This window comes from Mixophyes fleayi, chromosome 12, assembly GCF_038048845.1.
Source record: "Mixophyes fleayi isolate aMixFle1 chromosome 12, aMixFle1.hap1, whole genome shotgun sequence".
In the NCBI taxonomy this organism is placed as follows: domain Eukaryota; kingdom Metazoa; phylum Chordata; class Amphibia; order Anura; family Limnodynastidae; genus Mixophyes; species Mixophyes fleayi.
This window is the reverse complement of record NC_134413.1, coordinates 7,604,567-7,622,657: the sequence shown is the minus strand read 5'-3', so window position 1 is coordinate 7,622,657 and position 18,091 is coordinate 7,604,567. Positions and strand designations below refer to the sequence as shown.

The window sequence follows — 18,091 nt, the reverse complement described above, 5'->3', positions numbered from 1 at the left end:
AGATGTCATAGTAACTCCATTTTGTAATGAAGGTATGTAGTTATGTGTGTAAAGGGAGACTTGGTTAGATTGGCATTCAAATATGCTATTGCAGTCGTGGACTAAAATGTAAAAATGTAATTAAAATTTTCAGTAATTCAACAACATTTGGGGGTTAGAGTAAGAGTAAGAGCTTGTGACTTAACAGCATTGGTAAAGAAGCATTCTACCAAAACTCTAGATCAATATTTGAAGATCCTGGAGAAACCTCGTCAGATGTGTGAAACAGTTTGTTGTGAAATGAGATGACCCCTCTGTGTCATTAATCTGAAAGTCCTCTGTCAGGGCCTTCTCAATCCTCTACACATCCACAGGGTCATTAAGAAAGGAATGTTTAAGTCTCCAAAGACCTCTGCCTCTACAATCATCCCAGTCTTAGAAAACTGTTTGTACCGAGGAGTGATGGCTGCCTTTTTAGATGTCATGTAAAATTTGTCTGTCTGCGAATATGTTTTGTGAGGATGGAAGAAGAACGTATAGGAGAGTGACCAATCTCTTTAAAATGCAAAAGCAATGATTTGTCACCAGCTGAAAAGTTTGAGGTATAGAAGAGCAAGATGGAAGATTAGTGCTGTCTGAGTGAGGTCTCCACACTCTCTAGTTCTCCCTCTCTGATGCTTCTGTTGGACCTGGTTAAATGTGAACAAAAATGTTGCTCTTTAAGTATTTGGACATGTTTTGAAGCTACGGTAACATTAATACCGTGCCTGCAACAATTATGTAGTGAGCCTCCAAATCCATGTAGTTTAGAGCGTAGAAGGAAGGGTGCATGTATATAAGAAAACTGTTACCCCTTCACTTTGAATCGGCATGCTAATCAAGTGTACTTCATTATTTGATCATCATTGGGCAGCACAGTGGCTTAGTGGTTAGCACTTCTGCCTCACAGCACTGGAGTCATGAGTTCGATTCATGACCATGGCCATATCTGTGTGGAGTTTATATGTTCTCCCCGTGTTTGCGTGGGTTTCCTCCGGGTGCTCCGGTTTCCTCCCACACTCCAAAAACATACTAGTAGGTTAATTGGCTGCTATCAAAATTGACCTTAGTCTCTCTCTTTGTCTGTCTGTGTGTGTATTAGGGAATTTAGACTGTAAGCTCCAATGGGACAGGGACTGATGTGAGTTCTCTGTACAGCGCTGCAGAATTAGTGGCGCTATATAAATAACTAATGATGATCATTAAGTGTCACCATCTGTCTATTATATAAAAGCGGAACCTTTGGCCCCTCTGGAGCATACACGTTTGTATTAACACCGTGACAATGAAATAAAAAACCTCTGATACCAACACTAATCGTCATGTACGTTGGTGAAGGAGTGATTTGGTTTTGTTTTGCAGCCACAGGACCTCGGCACTTTGCAGTTCTTGAGTCCATCATAAACTTCTATTTGTACCAGAGCATTCTAGAGGGAATCATTGGGCCAGATGTATGACGGCCACGTCCCCTGACAGCTTTGATTAGTGGTGATTATCCCTGGGTTGTTTTCAGGGCTTGGTCTCTGCCTTTAGTCCACCTGGATGCTAGGTGGACAAAGGGCCCTCTAAATAGAAATGAGATGTGGCTCCCCTGACTTAAACCGTTGGTTGCTTTTGATAGTCAGGGCTGTGGACTGATTGGCCCTTGTGGTTTGTAGTGAGCCATCGGTTCCTCTAACTTGTCATGTTGTAAAAGAGTCTTTAGAGTAAATCCACTGTTCTCTTCCATAGAAGCTCCTGCAGCAGTACTTGTCATAGGCACCAGACGAGCTAGTGTATAAGAATGAGGTGTCCTCATCAGAAAGTTATATTGACTGCAGCTTGGTTTTCTACTGGTGGATGAAGCGCTATGTTGTCCATGATTAACTAGGCCAACAATGAGACGGCTATCGCAGAATCAAGTAGAAGAAAACGGAAGAATGACGACCATTCAAGAGTAAATAACTGGTTAGATAAGAGTGTTGTCTGGGTCACCACCATCAGATCTTGCGCTTTAAGAGTCCCAGTAACTGAAAAACACGTCCCTCATTCTGATCAGAGTCCCATCAATGAGGAAGAAGCTTCTGAAGGGTCTTTGATTGTGTATATATTTTAGCTCCATTCCTTTTTTATTTCTTGGAGTTAACAGGAAGTGATATCTCCACTTCAGGATGACCTTATTACTAAGCATAACTTGGTGTTATTGTGTAGAGGGAGCGAGTTTTGCAGATAATTGAAGAGTGACACCTTCCGATACCATAGGTCTCTCCCGAGCTGATGGAAAGTGTTCCTCATTTTATTGGAAAATAATGTAAACCTACTACAATGTTACATGGCTTGCTAATGGCCTCTGATCTAGGTCTTGAGACCCTCTCTGTTTTATTCTTGAACACATCATGATCTTCTCTGGTAAGCAACAGAATCTGGCAAGGTAGGTAATCTTCAATAACCAAGTTTTCAGGTACAGAATAAAAGTGGAGATGTTGCCTAATAGCAACCAATCAGATTGTAGCTTTAATTTATTTAGTGCATTCTACGAAATGACAGCTAGAATCTGATTGGTTGCTATAGGCAACATCTACACTTTTTCAAACCTGCAGTTTAGTAAATATACCCCTTTGTCTATAATGATTCTCAAACTAGTCCTGGGCGTCTTGTAAAGCTGAAGGATGTGCCTGTAATCTTGTCACGTCAGTTTGAAATGTAAAAATATGTTCAGCATGTGAGATTCCTACTTCCTCAATCGTCAACAAAGCTTCAAAGTCTCAGTGTTCGTTTTTGCATTCATCCAAGGAAAAGGGAACTGTCCAGGAAAATACGAAAGCTGCGTGTGGTTCGAAGTTCATTCATCTGGCTTGGTCATTTCTTAAAGACCACTTTGAAGTACTTGAAAATATTAAAGTAAAAGTTTTCAACCAGGCAGGAGCTAAGACATAGGGGCTTTCTTTAGCAATCTGCCGCAGGAGATGGAACTTGTACACTGCGCCCCCTATTTCTATGGTCACTGACTGCAGGGGAGAATGTGGTTCAATAAGGTGTTATGTCCATGTCTATTGTCACCAATAATCATTGCCTAATGCGATCAATGTGGTTCCAAAGCACAAAAGATATTTAATAGCAATAAGCAGCAAAATACAATAGGAATGTTACAAAGTATAACCGATACATACGCAGCGCACCCTGGATCCAGGAACAGTCGTCAAAGCTTATGTCTGTTGGTAAAGAGATTGTTCTGGTACCAGATGCCACTTTATATTCAGTTTGGTTACAAAGAAATAGTGGTGATGTCATAATTATACACAGATAACACTAAGAAATCGCTTCATTGGTCCAGAGTTTATGATGTTCCAGTAGACTGCTGGTCATAGGTCAGTTCAATTGATCCTCTTTCCAAAGGTGGGGGCAACTCACTCAAACTGTTGCATACGTGTCTTCCCGTCGAAAAAACAGTGTAAACTGACCTATAAACAGATTGCTTTTGAGTATTAATCTCATACTAATCATAACTAGCGATCGCTCCTCTGTTGATACCGGATTTCTGCTGGTAAAATGTGGATTAATATAAGACCAAACTCCATACATTTCTGAGGACCTGAACCATAAATACCCTTACTGTAGTTTTACCTATGTAAAAATAATCTCTAATTCATTTATTAATAAATGAATGTGGGTTAGAACTTTAATAAATGTGTTCTATTTACAAATGCAAGTGTGAATGTAAGTGTATGTGCTGTTTACCTCTGCGATTGCGCTATGACGTAGCTTACTAATCAAAATCGGACGGTAAACATATTATTTACTTTAGCTGACTTCATCCAGTTATTCGACTTCGACAAAGGGCAGTATGGTGATAATTCTTTCTCGCCCTCTCATGTTCCTTCTTCTCTCATTCAATCGGTCACAACACTATCGTTATTGCAGCTTCTGTACTCCGTTCTATAGAGCCGTCAGTCTGTTGGAGGAGGTGGGGGAGGGGTATATAGGGGGTCAATAGGCAAGTTTAGAATTTCTTCTGTCAGCCCTAAATTTGGGTTGCTAGATTGGGCAGACCATGATTGATTTTATGGGTTGAAGGACTGAATGACATTGTTTCCAATTAGATTGGTCAGCCAATAACCACATACATAGGTGGAGATTCAATTCCTGGCAATGTGGCGTGCAGTCATTGCTCTGCGCACACTTCCGGCAATTACGGTAGAAATCTCTGCTTATTTTCGCTTGCATCCCATAGTACAGGGAGATTCCAGCCATGACATCGGAGTGAGGTATCTCTGCGGATGTTCCAGAGACACCTTGCGCTGAATTGAATCTCCAGCATTTTATGGAAAAAATTAAATTTAAGTTTCTTATTGAACAGGAACATTGTGTGTCAGTGGCTCACACAGAGATTTTGGGCCCAATTGCTAGTGTGTGCCAGCCTTTATCTACCACATTGCTAGCTATTCCAGCTTTGTTATAATCCCTTTTTAAGCATTGTTCCCTGCAGTGGGTTTCAGTAGGCTTTCATACAGGAAGTGTGATGTGCATAGGAAGAAAAACGTTACTGGTCATTTACAGAAACCAATCGGAACTGAAACAATATGTGTTTATATGAAAATGTTATCAATGGCTGTTATATTAATGAACTGTTTACCTCTGTGTTCTGTTCTACGTTATCTAAGTTTCCTGCATAGATCTGCAAATGTTATTATTTGCAGTAATTGGCTTTGTGTGTAACATCATCATCATCAGCATCAGTTATTTACATAGCGCCACTAATTCCGCAGCGCTGTACAGAGAACTCATTCACATCAGTCCCTGCCCATTGGAGCTTACAGTCTAAATTCCCTAACATACACACACACACACACACAGAGAGACTAGAATCAATTTTGATAGCAGCCAATTAACCTACCAGTGTGTTTATGGAGTGAGGGAGGAAACCAGAGCACCTGGAGGAAACCCACGCAAACACCGGGAGAACATGCAAACGCCACACAGATAAGGCCATAATCGGGAATTGAACTCATGACCCCAGTGCTGTGAGGCAGAAGTGCTAACCACTATGCCACTGTGCTGCATATACAATTCCTTGTACTCCTGTATCTAATGTCACAAGTTGGCCATTTATTTTTTTACCTTTAAAATCATTGTTTGGAGAACAAACATGTATTCGACTCCTATTGACCTATAGACTGTCAGCTTGCAAGCAGGGCCCTCTTACCTCTCTGTATTACCCAGTATTATTTTATTACAGTGTTTGTGCCCAATTATAAAGCGCTACAGAATTTTCTGGCACTGTATAAATGATGACGATGATTGATAGAAGGTAACTACGTATATGTCATGTTAGAATTCAAATCCAGCATGAGCGAGGAACATTGCATGAATCAGTTGTAAAAGCTTCCTGTCTCCTCTCACATCTGCCTCTCCAATTGCACACGGCATTGCCAAGCGCTGCTGATTTCAGTGATTAATTTACGAGGGATAACTGATTGGGATTGCTAATTGCAGGGTGTATTGTCACTGTAAATGTTAACTTCATTGATAAAACACAAAGCTGTCCAGTCGGTAGTCCAGGTCTTAAATAAGAAGCGGTGCTCACATTTATCTTCGGAAAGTAAAATTTTTATTTTCTTTCATTTTTGGTTTTATTACAGTGATTCCCTGGAGCTAGGAACACCTGATTTCAGCGAGACTTCAAAAATAAAGTGTTCTTTTATAATGCGTATTGGACAATAATATACTTCTGGTTTTCTATGCAAAATAGCTTTATTATTGGTGAATTTTTACATCTATAGTCAACTATTTTAAAATTATTATGCATGACAACCCCCCTTATTATACAGAACGGACAAGGTGATTCTAGGGCCTAATTGACCTCCTTCACTGACATTTGTGCATTCCATCTAGACTTTCTACATACATACATACATACATACATACATACATACATACATACATACATACATGCCTCTCAGTTGTCCCAATTCTTGGATCCTGAGGGGTCTGTAGCATATTGGGAAATACTTGTAGCTTCACAGGAACGTGGGACTGACTATTTGGAGGTGGGTATCATTATTATTCAGTAATTGTAAGATAGTTATTTGGCATATAAAACCCCATCTCTCTCTCTCTGCATTTGCTTGCACATTTTAATGTATCCTTGTAAGTAGCAGCCTGCTTATCTAGTGTAAAATTTAACAGTGCACCTGTTGCCCACACCTTATTTACCCCATTAATATTATGATCTCCTCCACAGCGACCCCGTGTTGTCGCTGGTTCTAGGATTGCTGTTAGCAATATTGGTTCAGCTCAAAGGGTATATTTACTAAACTGCGGATTTGAAAAAGTGAAGATGTTGCCTATAGCAACCAATCAGATTCTAGCTGTCATTTTGTAGAATGTACTAAATGAATGACAGCTAGAATCTGATTGGTTGCTATAGGCAACATCTCCACTTTTTCAAACCCGCTGTTTAGCAAATATACCCCCAAATGTCTGCCGCCTCTGTGTTGGTGACCAATTCACGCCTGTTTAGACATGATCCATTGTTCTACTCTGTCAGAAGAGATGCACAAACATAAGTTGCATTAAAAATAAGTAAGAGCTTGGGACGATTTATCTGCTCTTTGCTTAGTGACTCCTTTCTTGTAAAACTCAGCGAGAGAGACTAAGCATATATTTCCTGCATCATTCTCTAATCCCTTCTCTGCTGCTTTTGAAAGTGGCTAGCAGGTAACACGCACTTGCTTTTTATGTGGATTATAAATAGCCTTCAGGTGTTTTCTGCAGTCGAGGATAATTGTAACAGCAGCCAGAGGTTTTCCCTAATTTGTGCTTATTTTAAATGTTTGCAGATTTTCAGGATGTCTTTCTGTTTGTGGGTTTCCTGCGTGATGGTCTTTGCTCAGGGGTACCCGTGTACATCCCCTACACAGGAAGCGTTTGGTTACCATAGCAACGCAGCATCCTCGGAACTCGACAAGAAAGAACGTTGCTTAGCAATGTGAATGGTCCGGATCAGTCTAGATATAGATCTGGAGTTATGGGGGACAATGATCATTTTCTTTACTGGGTATATAGTTGTCCTCATGAAATGTCCTTTAAATAGACAGTGGATTAGTCTGTAGCAGAGGTAGATATACTGTGGTTTTGTAGGTGTTGTGGAATGACCAGTCCCAGCTATATTGCCTGCTGGGAATTGTAGTTCCCCAGTATCTGAAGACCCACAGGTGGTATAAGCCAACATCTGGCAATATTGCAGTTGACCAGGTATTACAATGTGTGTAGCCCACTAAAAGACAGATTTTACGTTGGGTTTTTTTGTTTCGTTAAAATACATTTAAGTAGCCTACACTCGTCGTTCCCCTCAGTTATTTTTTTTTTTTTTTTCTCTTTGTCGATTACAAAACCACACAGACTAAAAATGTGTAAAATCAACAAATGTTTAGTGCACTTGACAGAGCCTATCCCAGAATGCCGACCTTTCCAATCCATTTCCGTTCTGTCCCATTTTTATAAGTGGAATTGTGATGTAAAATTAAAAGAATGTGGCTGACCAGCGTCATCTGGGATTGTGCGAAGCTGTACGGAAAAACTCTGCATTCTTCAGTCCTGCTCATGTGGTATGCCAGCGCATTCTTCCACTGTGAGATAGTAGAGGCGATGATGTGTACGACTCCAGAGAATAGAGGCTGAATGAAAAAAAGGTAGAATTAGCGATTACCAGCGGAAAATGTTGCTTCTCACATTCATTTGTTCTGATTTGAAAAGTGGATGTGAAAAAAAAAATAATTTTTTTTTATAAAAATGTAACTGGGATTTTCCGAATGTTCATCATTTTATAAAAATAGATTTTCCATATGCCCTGGTTCTCCCTTAGCAACCCCAGAAAACTGGAATTGATTAAACTCTCACTAATGTAAAGACTGACAGGAAAGATCATAATGGCCCTGATTAATTAAGGAATGTCCATTTACGTGCGTATCTGGCGTAAAATCGTTCTGTGCGTGCGCAAAAATGAGGCTTATGCCGTTGACCGCGACTGCATAAAATTCATGTCTACAGGCCAATGACACTCCCGTCTGCCTACGAAGGGTGGACTGGGGATAGGGAAGGGATGATTGACCTAGGCAGTGTGCAGTAAGGGCTTGCAGAGGGAAAGCATTGGCACATACGGCTGATTCAAGCTCTGGCCGTATCTTGGGTGCTCTTTTTTTAGCCGTATAATTTGCAGCAGCTACAGGGCAGGTGCTGACTGATAGTGATGACTGCCTCATACACAATACAGAACATGTGTGTGTGTGTAAGTACGAGAAACTGTAATAATGCGTTTTAGGTACTGTACGAATTAAGAACATCCTGATTTATGTATTTAATGTTAAAAAAATATTTTTTTTAATGTATTTTAAATGATGATTATAGTATTAAGAGGTTTTAATTTGATTATGCATTCTTATGTGGTTTTATATTGCACATATACATGTGTGTCTGTTCTATTTGTCCCTGCTGCTGTGTGACCTGTCTACTGACACAGTGCAGGGAGGAGAGAGAACTGTACAGAGCACATACCAGTCTCCTGCTCTATCCCTGACATTAGTGTGTAGTAAGTGGTGTGAGATCCCTGCTGCTGTGTGACCTGTCTACTGACACAGTGCTGGGAGGAGAGAGAACTGTACAGAGCACAAACCAGTCTCCTGCTCTATCCCTGACATTAGTGTGTAGTAAGTGGTGTGAGATCCCTGCTGTGTGACCTGTCTACTGACACAGCGCTGGGAGGAGAGAGAACTGTACAGAGCACAAACCAGTCTCCTGCTCTATCCTCTGACATTAGTGTGTAGTAAGTGGTGTGAGATCCCTGCTGCTGTGTGACCTGTCTACTGACACAGCGCTGGGAGGAGAGAGAACTGTACAGAGCACAAACCAGTCTCCTGCTCTATCCCTGACATTAGTGTGTAGTAAGTGGTGTGAGATCCCTGCTGCTGTGTGACCTGTCTACTGACACAGTGCTGGGAGGAGAGAGAACTGTACAGAGCACAAACCAGTCTCCTGCTCTATCCCTGACATTAGTGTGTAGTAAGTGGTGTGAGATCCCTGCTGTGTGACCTGTCTACTGACACAGTGCAGGGAGGAGAGAGAACTGTACAGAGCACAAACCAGTCTCCTGCTCTATCCCTGACATTAGTGTGTAGTAAGTGGTGTGAGATCCCTGCTGCTGTGTGACCTGTCTACTGACACAGTGCTGGGAGGAGAGAGAACTGTACAGAGCACAAACCAGTCTCCTGCTCTATCCCTGACATTAGTGTGTAGTAAGTGGTGTGAGATTCCTGCTCTATCCTCTGACTTGTCAACCAAGTTGTGTGTGTGCTGCTATGTAATAAAATTATGTTTGAAAACTTTTTTGCCCTATTGGCGTTAAAACAACTTTTCTAGTCTTTAAAATTCCATGCTGGACCCAGAATATTACTTCTTTACATAGAAAATGAAAACCTAGGAATACCCCATAGAAAAGTTTATTTATTCTGTTTATGTGGGACTTATACTGGGTACACACTATAGATTGTTTTGCCAGATTATCGGGCCAATGACACCATAAATGTCCGTTCAGCTCGATAACGCAATTATTTAGTGACTTTACTGTATCCAAAATATTTTTATAGATGCTGTATAATAATTTATTTAAAAAAGAAAAGAAAAAAAGCTCTTTGCTTTAAATTAAATAAAGAATTAGAATAGGATCTCCTCGCTCTACTGCTGGCGAGAGAGGAGAAGGCGGTACCCCCTAGGTTGCCCTGTTTTGAGAGTTGACACCCTGGTGAAATCTGTATCTGAAATATTCGTTTCCTAACCATGATCTGTCCGTAACAGAAGACAATGGGCAGCTGTTTCTATTGTCCCTCCAGTGAAGCAGACTATGGATTAAGGGAAGGTTTTTGTAGAGGTGTCTGTTGCAGATGACTGTGCTGAATCCTGTCTATGTAGCTGCTGGTCTCCCTTACAAATTACATTTTAGCCAAGAGCAAAGCATATCCCTGTAATCGGATGAGGGACGCGTAGCTACGACTCTTGATTTAGCAAACCCCATGATGGGCTTACCAAAAATATCTTCTCTGCAGGATGAGGTCCAAGAAAATGGGCAGAGAGGAATGTGGGATCCTCACTATCCCTGACATGTATAGCAGTCCGAGTCACTGCTGTGTTTTAATAGCTTATGTCGGGTATATTCGGAATCTCATCTGTTCAACATCACCATTCCAATACAGGGTTTGAATTAAAAACAAGACTAATATCTGGGGCACTTGTACACAGCTTCTTCCTGACAAATTAAGTACAGACTGTAAGCTCTTTGTGATAATCACATTTGTGAAGTCTTCAGCACCCATAATAGCATGCAAGTGTTATTTCAGCTCTTATGAATTGTTTTTTTTACTTTTAGATGTTCAGGACATTGAAACATTGCTTAGTTTCTCATTTATATATCGCTTCGTATATGTCTATTTACGCCTCCTTTTACAATCACTTCTTAAACAATGTTGGTGACATTTTGTGCAATTTAAATATAACTTTTTCTATTGGATTCAATAGGAATTGAACTGGTTTATTAAATACCTTCTGATGGAAAATAACATCTATTTAATGTTTCAAACTGATTTACTTTATGGAGATTTCAGTCGACTTGTATCAAGTGACTTTGAAAAGATGTTAGTTCGGCCTCTGCTTCGTTTTTCAGTCCAATAGAACTTGCCAGGCAGCCAACAATACCGTTTTACTGTGTTTGAAACAATGTTGCTGCAAGATTTAAAGCTGGATTGCCACCTAGGTAAATGTTACACAATTATTATTTTTTTTAACAAATATTTAATGTTGGCAGGATGTGAGGAGAAGGACCAGTCACAAGCCTCATTCACTTGATTGCAGTTTGTGATTGGTGATCCTGCATGATTGGGCATCCTACGTAGAGCTGACCCTGGAGCTAGGGAGAGGGACCACCTTAGGAAGATATTTTCCTAAGCGGTATTGCAACTTTAAGATAATTTTATATTTTTAAATACACCCAAAATTTACATTTCACTTTTGGGTGGAACATGCAAAATATTGCTTTGGCGATAAGACCGGTTACCCAACATATTCCATGGTCAAGGCAGGCATGATTTAGGAAAGCCGTTGGCTGGGTACCAGGTAAGTCCTATTCTGCAATTAGTTTTAACTTAAGGAATATATAGAAAGAGAGGAGTATACAGACAAAATCCAAAATTTAATCTCTGGCGTTTATAAACATACCCAGTATTTTAAATGTGTGCTGGTGTGACCGGATGGGCTTACCTTGCCACCCGGTCTGTTGGGGGAGAGGAGAAGGGATGTTACACATTTTATCTGTTTTACTTTGTTACTGACCACTCCTACTGGTGTCATCTACCACCAGACACTTGCCAACTTGCAAATACACTTGGATTTAAATGCAATTTAAACTTGACAAAATTTACATCAATCTGTGATTTCCTAAATTACTTGCTGTTTGACTTCCTATCTCTCTAAGACAAAGGATTAACTCTATCGGGCTCCTCCTGTGCATTCAGGCTGAAAGAGGTCTTGGTCACTCACAAATGAAAAGGCGTAGTCAGCCTGGGATTTCCTTTGTTACAAAAACACATTACCTCCAACATATGCCTACTGCATCAGCAATCAATACATTTCTAATACAAAAATCAGTACATTTGCAATGATATACATTGGCGCACTGCGTCACTAATTGAAATAAATTTATACAATAACTTATTTAGAAGTGATTCATCCTTTAATTTTCCTGTGTATACTTTTTTTCCTTTTTAAGTTAACGTCTTGCACAGGTAAAAGAGGACGGAGTTCATAGCCATTTATAGAAGAGACACCACCCTACATCTCTAGATTTTTAACCAGCCCATGGAATTTTAGTGTGCTTCCAAAACTGTATGTACTAGCACTGCTACCATAATAAGCAGCCTGGAATTAAAACCTGCCTTGTTCACTGGTGACTCACTGAGGTTTTCCTCTGAATGTCACTCAGTTTTGTCTACTTTCCCCTGTTTTTGTTGTCGTCTGTGGGTGTTTTTCCATCCGGCGCTCACCAGAAAAGCTGGAAGCTGCGTTATTTTTTAGCTAGGTTTGAATTGGCTGGTTAAAAAAAGGAGCATTAATCTCTGAAAGACTTCTCTATTTAGCTCTGTGCTAAGAGATACAGGCCACATCAAATTGAATCTAATTTAGAAGCGGCTATTGCAGTTTGCAAAGTCAGTTTCTTGCTAAATTGAGTGTATGGTCACATGACAAGGAGACGGTACTTTGGTCATGGGGATGCACGTGAAAGATTGTTTATTTGGATTAGGGATCGTGACAAAAAACGCATATTTTTGTCCTTTGTGTAGGTAAATATGTTTGTGTGCAGCAACCTTTTTACCACAGCTGCATTATTTTCTAATACTCTACATCTTGGCAACTTCAATATTGACCGGAGGGAATGCTTGCTGTAAAGACAAACATGTATCCATAATCAAGTTTAACTTTATTTAAAGGGAAAGTAAATCCATTGTGTTACATAGTATTTATGAAAGGCTGTGTATTATTGATCGGGACAACATGCATGAAATAATTAGAATATATATGCCTATGTCAATTATGCTCTTTAACCTTCTTGTAGCAGTGATGAGGTATGTGCTGCTCAAACAGAGCAGACACAGAATGACTGACAGCTTGAGAAACGTGCTTTGCAGATTTCCTACACTGAAGCAGGGCCAGTGATGTCCCAGCAGCTCAAATGACTGGCGTCTCAGCAACTCAGCAACTCAATTGACTGCTGTTTTTGAATTTTTTTACATTTTTTTTTATCCCATTAGGACAGTGTCCTAAAGATGTGTGATATCTGTAATGAAGAGGGAAAGGTAATTATTTTTTTTAAAAAGGATGCAATGGAATATTGGGGTATCGGTGATCAGTGTATTTTACCTTACAGGATTGTTTCGCCTTTCATCCCTTAAACACTTTGGCAAAGTCATGGAGCGTCCGAACAGTCATTTGAATATACTCAAGAAATAGGCTCCACCCAATGGCACATGACTCATCTTAATAGTGTGTTTTTAGTTTTTTTGGGTGGGGTGAATGTTTTTATGATTGTTCAAAGTTGTACATACTGTTTCAGGAATGGAGTGTGCTGATATTACGGGAAGATGTGTCCTATCTACTTGTGTGACTTGGTGAGGACTGTCAGTAGGGTAATGGAGCCACAGCCTGATAATTAGATATTGGAAGGAACAGGGTCCCTAACAGCACAGACTACAGATATGAGGCTCTTGTACACCTCACGTGGGAAGATTGGTTCATATAACACAAAGTTACTACAAATTTATGACACAGTGATCAAAAACAAGTTGCCAATTCTCTACTCAACTCCTAATGTTTCCCCAAATTTTTACAATAGATAAACATCCCACTCTGTTCTAAAGTTAAGACCATGAAATTAAGACTAGCTCTGTGGTTTCATAGATCTATTTTATCTTATTGCAGTAATAGGCTGTTTACGGGGTTGAAATTTGCATAGTTTGTGCCTGATTGCTTAAACATTGCAGATTTCTCTGTATTGATTACTCTACCATCTGTCCGCTGCAGCCAGCCTTGTAGGAGTCCGCTTGACATGTTGTATTTGTTTGATACATCAATATTTATCTCTGGGAACTTCTGTTGTGATCAGATAAACTCACATTCTGTCGTTTCTACGGAACGCTGCATAAGAACCATCTCTGCAATGTCTTCAGTTTTACAGAAATCTCATGTGACTTGTAATGGTTACATTAAGTGCCTGTATTCGGTTTTATTAAGCATTTTGGTTATGTAAAAACAAAGCGTGAAATGATTTTATTTGCTATAGATCAATTTACACCATGTAATATTCATGTGATTTGAAAGTGATTTTGAATAGTGACGGACATTTGTTTTTATGTTTTTTTTAAAGATTATTTATTATTATTTTTTTATATTTTCCACTTTAAAGAGGTTGCTGTTTAATGACTCCTACTAATGTACGACATTAATGCTTCAAAGTCGTATCAAGCCATAATTAGTGGTAGAGAATATATCTGAGTTCGACCGGGTATTGCTTAACTTTCTGCAGACAATTTACTACATTTAGTAAATACTCAATAATACTCTACTAGAATATTTAGTTAAGACCGTATTTGATCATTTTTGTAAGTGGTAATATTGCATTTTAACATAGAGAGAAGGATCAGACTTTTTAATTGGACGTTTATTTTTATTAGCCACATTTAGGGCTAGATTTACTAAGCTGCGGGTTTGAAAAAGTGGGGATGTTGCCTATAGCAACCAATCAGATTCTAGTTGTCATTTTGTAGAAAGTACTAAAAAAAATGAAAGCTAGAATCTTATTGGTTGCTATAGGCAACATCCCCACTTTTTCAAACCTGCAGCTTAGTAAATCTAGCCCTTAATGTCTTTTACAAAACCATGTTAAAATATTTTAACTCCCCTGAGTTAAAAATGGGGATAACTTTTTTGTTTTACACCATGATAAAGCCCTACCTGGTGACGGAACATGACAGTCCTGTTGATGGGGCTAAGTGGGTCTCAATTCACGTTAAATTAATTTTTGCTAAAAAACAAGAGTATTTTAGAAGAGCATCCGTCTTTATTAATTTTGCTGGATCTCCCAGGTATCCCAGCTTCGCATTACCCTCAAACAAATGGTAGTGTTTTAGCAGAGATTAAAATCCCACAAACTTCTTCCGATGCTTTATTTTTGCTATGTGTTATTGTGGAAATTTTTAAATGCGCATTCAGGCGACTTTTCTTACATTTTAACTGCAACTTTTTTTCTCCCCCTGGTTTTCTTTCAGCAATCATTAACCAGTGGCAGCAGGAATCCAAGGACACGGTCATCTCTCAGCTTTTAACCCACCTGCCTTTGCTGAAGCCTGGGAACATTGATGCAAAAATGGAGTACATGAAGCTCTTGCCGAAACTGTTGGCTCATTCCATAGAACACAACCAGCACATAGAGGAGAGCCGGCAGCTACTGTCGTACGCTCTGATCCATCCGGCCACCTCGTTGGATGACAGGAGTGCGCTGGCCATGTGGCTGAATCACTTAGAGGACCGCACTTCGGGTAATTTTGGAACCCAGGGGCGGTGTCGTTCAGACTCGTTGGATTATGGGCAGATGCATTACTACCACCAAAGACAGAACTCGGACGATAAACTAAACGGCTGGCCGAACTCTCGTGACTCCGGGATCTGCGTCGGTTCCTCCAACTGGCAGGACAAGAACATGAGCTGCGAGAATGGACACCTGCCCCTCTATTCCTCGTCCTCCGTCCCCACAACCATCAACGCTATTGGAACAAACACAAGCACAAGTAAGTCGTCTGCTATTGTGTATTGGATAAGGTCATAGAAGCGCAGTTCGTCTGGACTGCATCATTCTCTAGGGGTCCACCTCCTAGAGGTGAATATATTCGTTACAAGTCCTTAAGTACACTATCCCTATCTTTTTTTTTTTTTTAACATGCCTTTTCTATTTGTTAAATAGAAATATATAATGATCCTGTTGTAAGGCAATACTTACCTTCTGTAAAGGTGTTTTTAATTCACAAAGCTTACAGTGCACTAGAAAGCGGTTTTAGTGCTTTTCTAATTTGTTTATTTTCTCAGATGCTCTTTGTCCGGTCTTGATTAATGATAATCCTGACATTACAACTGTTTGGGGGCTTTGTTTATGACACGAGCCGCCTCTGACCTCATTGTGGGTGCAGCTGGGGAATGGCAGAGCGATCCGTCCCTCTACGATTGATCAATTAATTTGTGCAGAGCAATAACCGAAAGCTTTGTCTAGCCATATGCATTTACCTGTAGTAGGCACAATGAAGCAAATATGTTTTTGGTGCCTAGTGTGTATTTAACTCTGAATGCCGAGCTTGAAGCTCTCCTTTGAACAATTTGGTAAATTTTCAACAATTTGTCAACAATATATCCCTACCCCCACTTCTACCTCTTAAATTATCCCAGGAGGCCACCCTATGTTAAAATATTTTATAATCTCGTACCTTTGGTGCCTGCATCTATATAATAATAATAATAATAATAATAATAATTAATAATAAATAAATAATAAAACTTTAAAGAGCACCAGCTCAATACACCCAAGTACACACCACTGGACATTAAATGTTTTCTAAATCCACACGTCTAAACATATGTTACTACACTGCAACTTTATAGCTTCTTATATTCACCTTTTAACATGTCTGCATGACATTGGGCAGATTTGAATAACTATGAGCATTAATTAGAATGTGACCAGCCCATGTACTGGCGGGAGCATGCTCACTGTGCTCCGAGAAACATTCTGTGACATCATCACATTGCCAGCTTTCAGTACATTGGCTCAGAATAATCACATGAGATGAATGTCACAGGACCATCTGTCCACACCACTAATTTTAAATAATTTGTTTATGGTGCAGATGGGTGGAGGGGTCACAGGATTGTATTTGAGTTTTAATCTCAACAAAATGTATCTGCATTAATAACTGTATATTGCAATTTGACTTTTAATCAGGTTGGGTTTTTGTTTGTTTTTTGAATGCTTGTCTGGTACACTTTAAACAGATATCAGAAGAGTTTCATATAAATGTTGGAATGTTACATTTATTTGGTGTTACAGATGTATAGTGTGGCGATATTGTTTATTCTCAAGTCACCATTTTCATGTGCGCTTTAAGTTGTCCGGATACAATTATTAGTGTTAAAACTTCACTCCCAGCTATTGTAAAATTTTAGGATGTGCCCCCTCCCCCTCCTTATTTTGCTACCGAGCGGCGCTAGTAATTAAAATTTTACAGTAGATGGTCATAATTGTGAACATTTCATATGCTGGTAGAAACATGCTTCATTTTCATGTGAAACATATTTTATTATTTTTATTTTTTTAACTTCAATAGTATTTTTATTTTTCTTCAAAGTTTAAGGGGTACAGAAAAGGTAGAGAAGGGGGGGCGGAAAGGACAAAAAGAGAAGGGAAGGAGGGTTACATAGTGGGGAGGAACACATTACACAGATGTGAAACATATTTTTGACACAATGAAACTGTAAGGAGTGTTCCAACCTTCACTTAAAGCACCGATTTGGCTCAGGATTATCACATGAGATCAGTGTTTCAGGAGTTTCGCTCTGTGGGACAGCCCACACCAACCGCTCCATTAAAATACAAAGACATTTTGTTAGGGAGTCCTTTAGTAGAGAGAAAAGACACCGCTCCCTATCTGTGCAGGAAGGTTTGGGAATTTGTAAACCCACAGCGGATTGTGTGGAGCCATAGGTGGCGGTCAGTGTGCGGCTCTATATTGGAGCTTTAGGTGGCAGCTAGTTTGCGGCTCTATATTGGTTAGAATGTTTAGCACAGCCATTAATAGGCTTCATTGCTGCAAATGGAATATATTTTGATATCCGTCAGACTTTCTTATAGAGAGGTGTCTATAACAGGGCAATGCAAACCCTTTATCTACCCATAAATGCAGAATATCAGCTCATTGTTTAGTTGCGTTCCAATGTGTTGCAGTGATTTCTTAGACATGTATCTTTCAAAGTTTTGCTAGATTAATGCGGTTAGTTATTAGCCAGCTGTAGTGACCTTTCTATGCTGATTTACCCATCTCCAAGCAAATTAATTTCCCGTTCTTCTCCCTGGACAATCTGCAGTTGCTTAGAGATGAGGAGATTTCCCTTGCAGTGATTTACAGTGTTGCTGCGGTTAGGATTGTTGTGCAATCTCATCTCTTGTGTTCCTCGTGGTAAAATATTCTTGGGAACGTTATCCAGCCGTTATATATTCGTGATCCCTAAATAATGTTTGGTAGAAGCCTGTATTACATGTCGGAGGTGGTATCAGGTGTCTGTTATTTTCTATATGTGGAATGGAAAGTTACAATACTCACGACTTAAATATTCAAGACTCCAAACTCCTTTTTATACGAACAAGCACATTGCGTACAGTGACATGAAATGGGCCCTGACCCAGTGGGCTTACAGTCTAAGCGGTATGGGGAACCAATGATACATAAGCGGAATA

At 39.7% G+C, this 18,091-nt stretch overlaps 1 protein-coding gene across 2 annotated transcripts in view; it reads left to right on the top strand.

Moving 5' to 3' along the window:
- The window catches only part of SAMD4A (sterile alpha motif domain containing 4A), an 84,067-nt gene that overhangs the window by 30,459 nt on the left and 35,517 nt on the right, over positions 1-18,091 (top strand). For both annotated transcript variants that reach the window (XM_075193024.1, XM_075193023.1), the window contains exon 3: positions 14,862-15,380. In XM_075193024.1, coding sequence (XP_075049125.1) covers positions 14,862-15,380 — 519 coding nt within the window. The remainder of the gene's footprint in view (positions 1-14,861; positions 15,381-18,091) is intronic.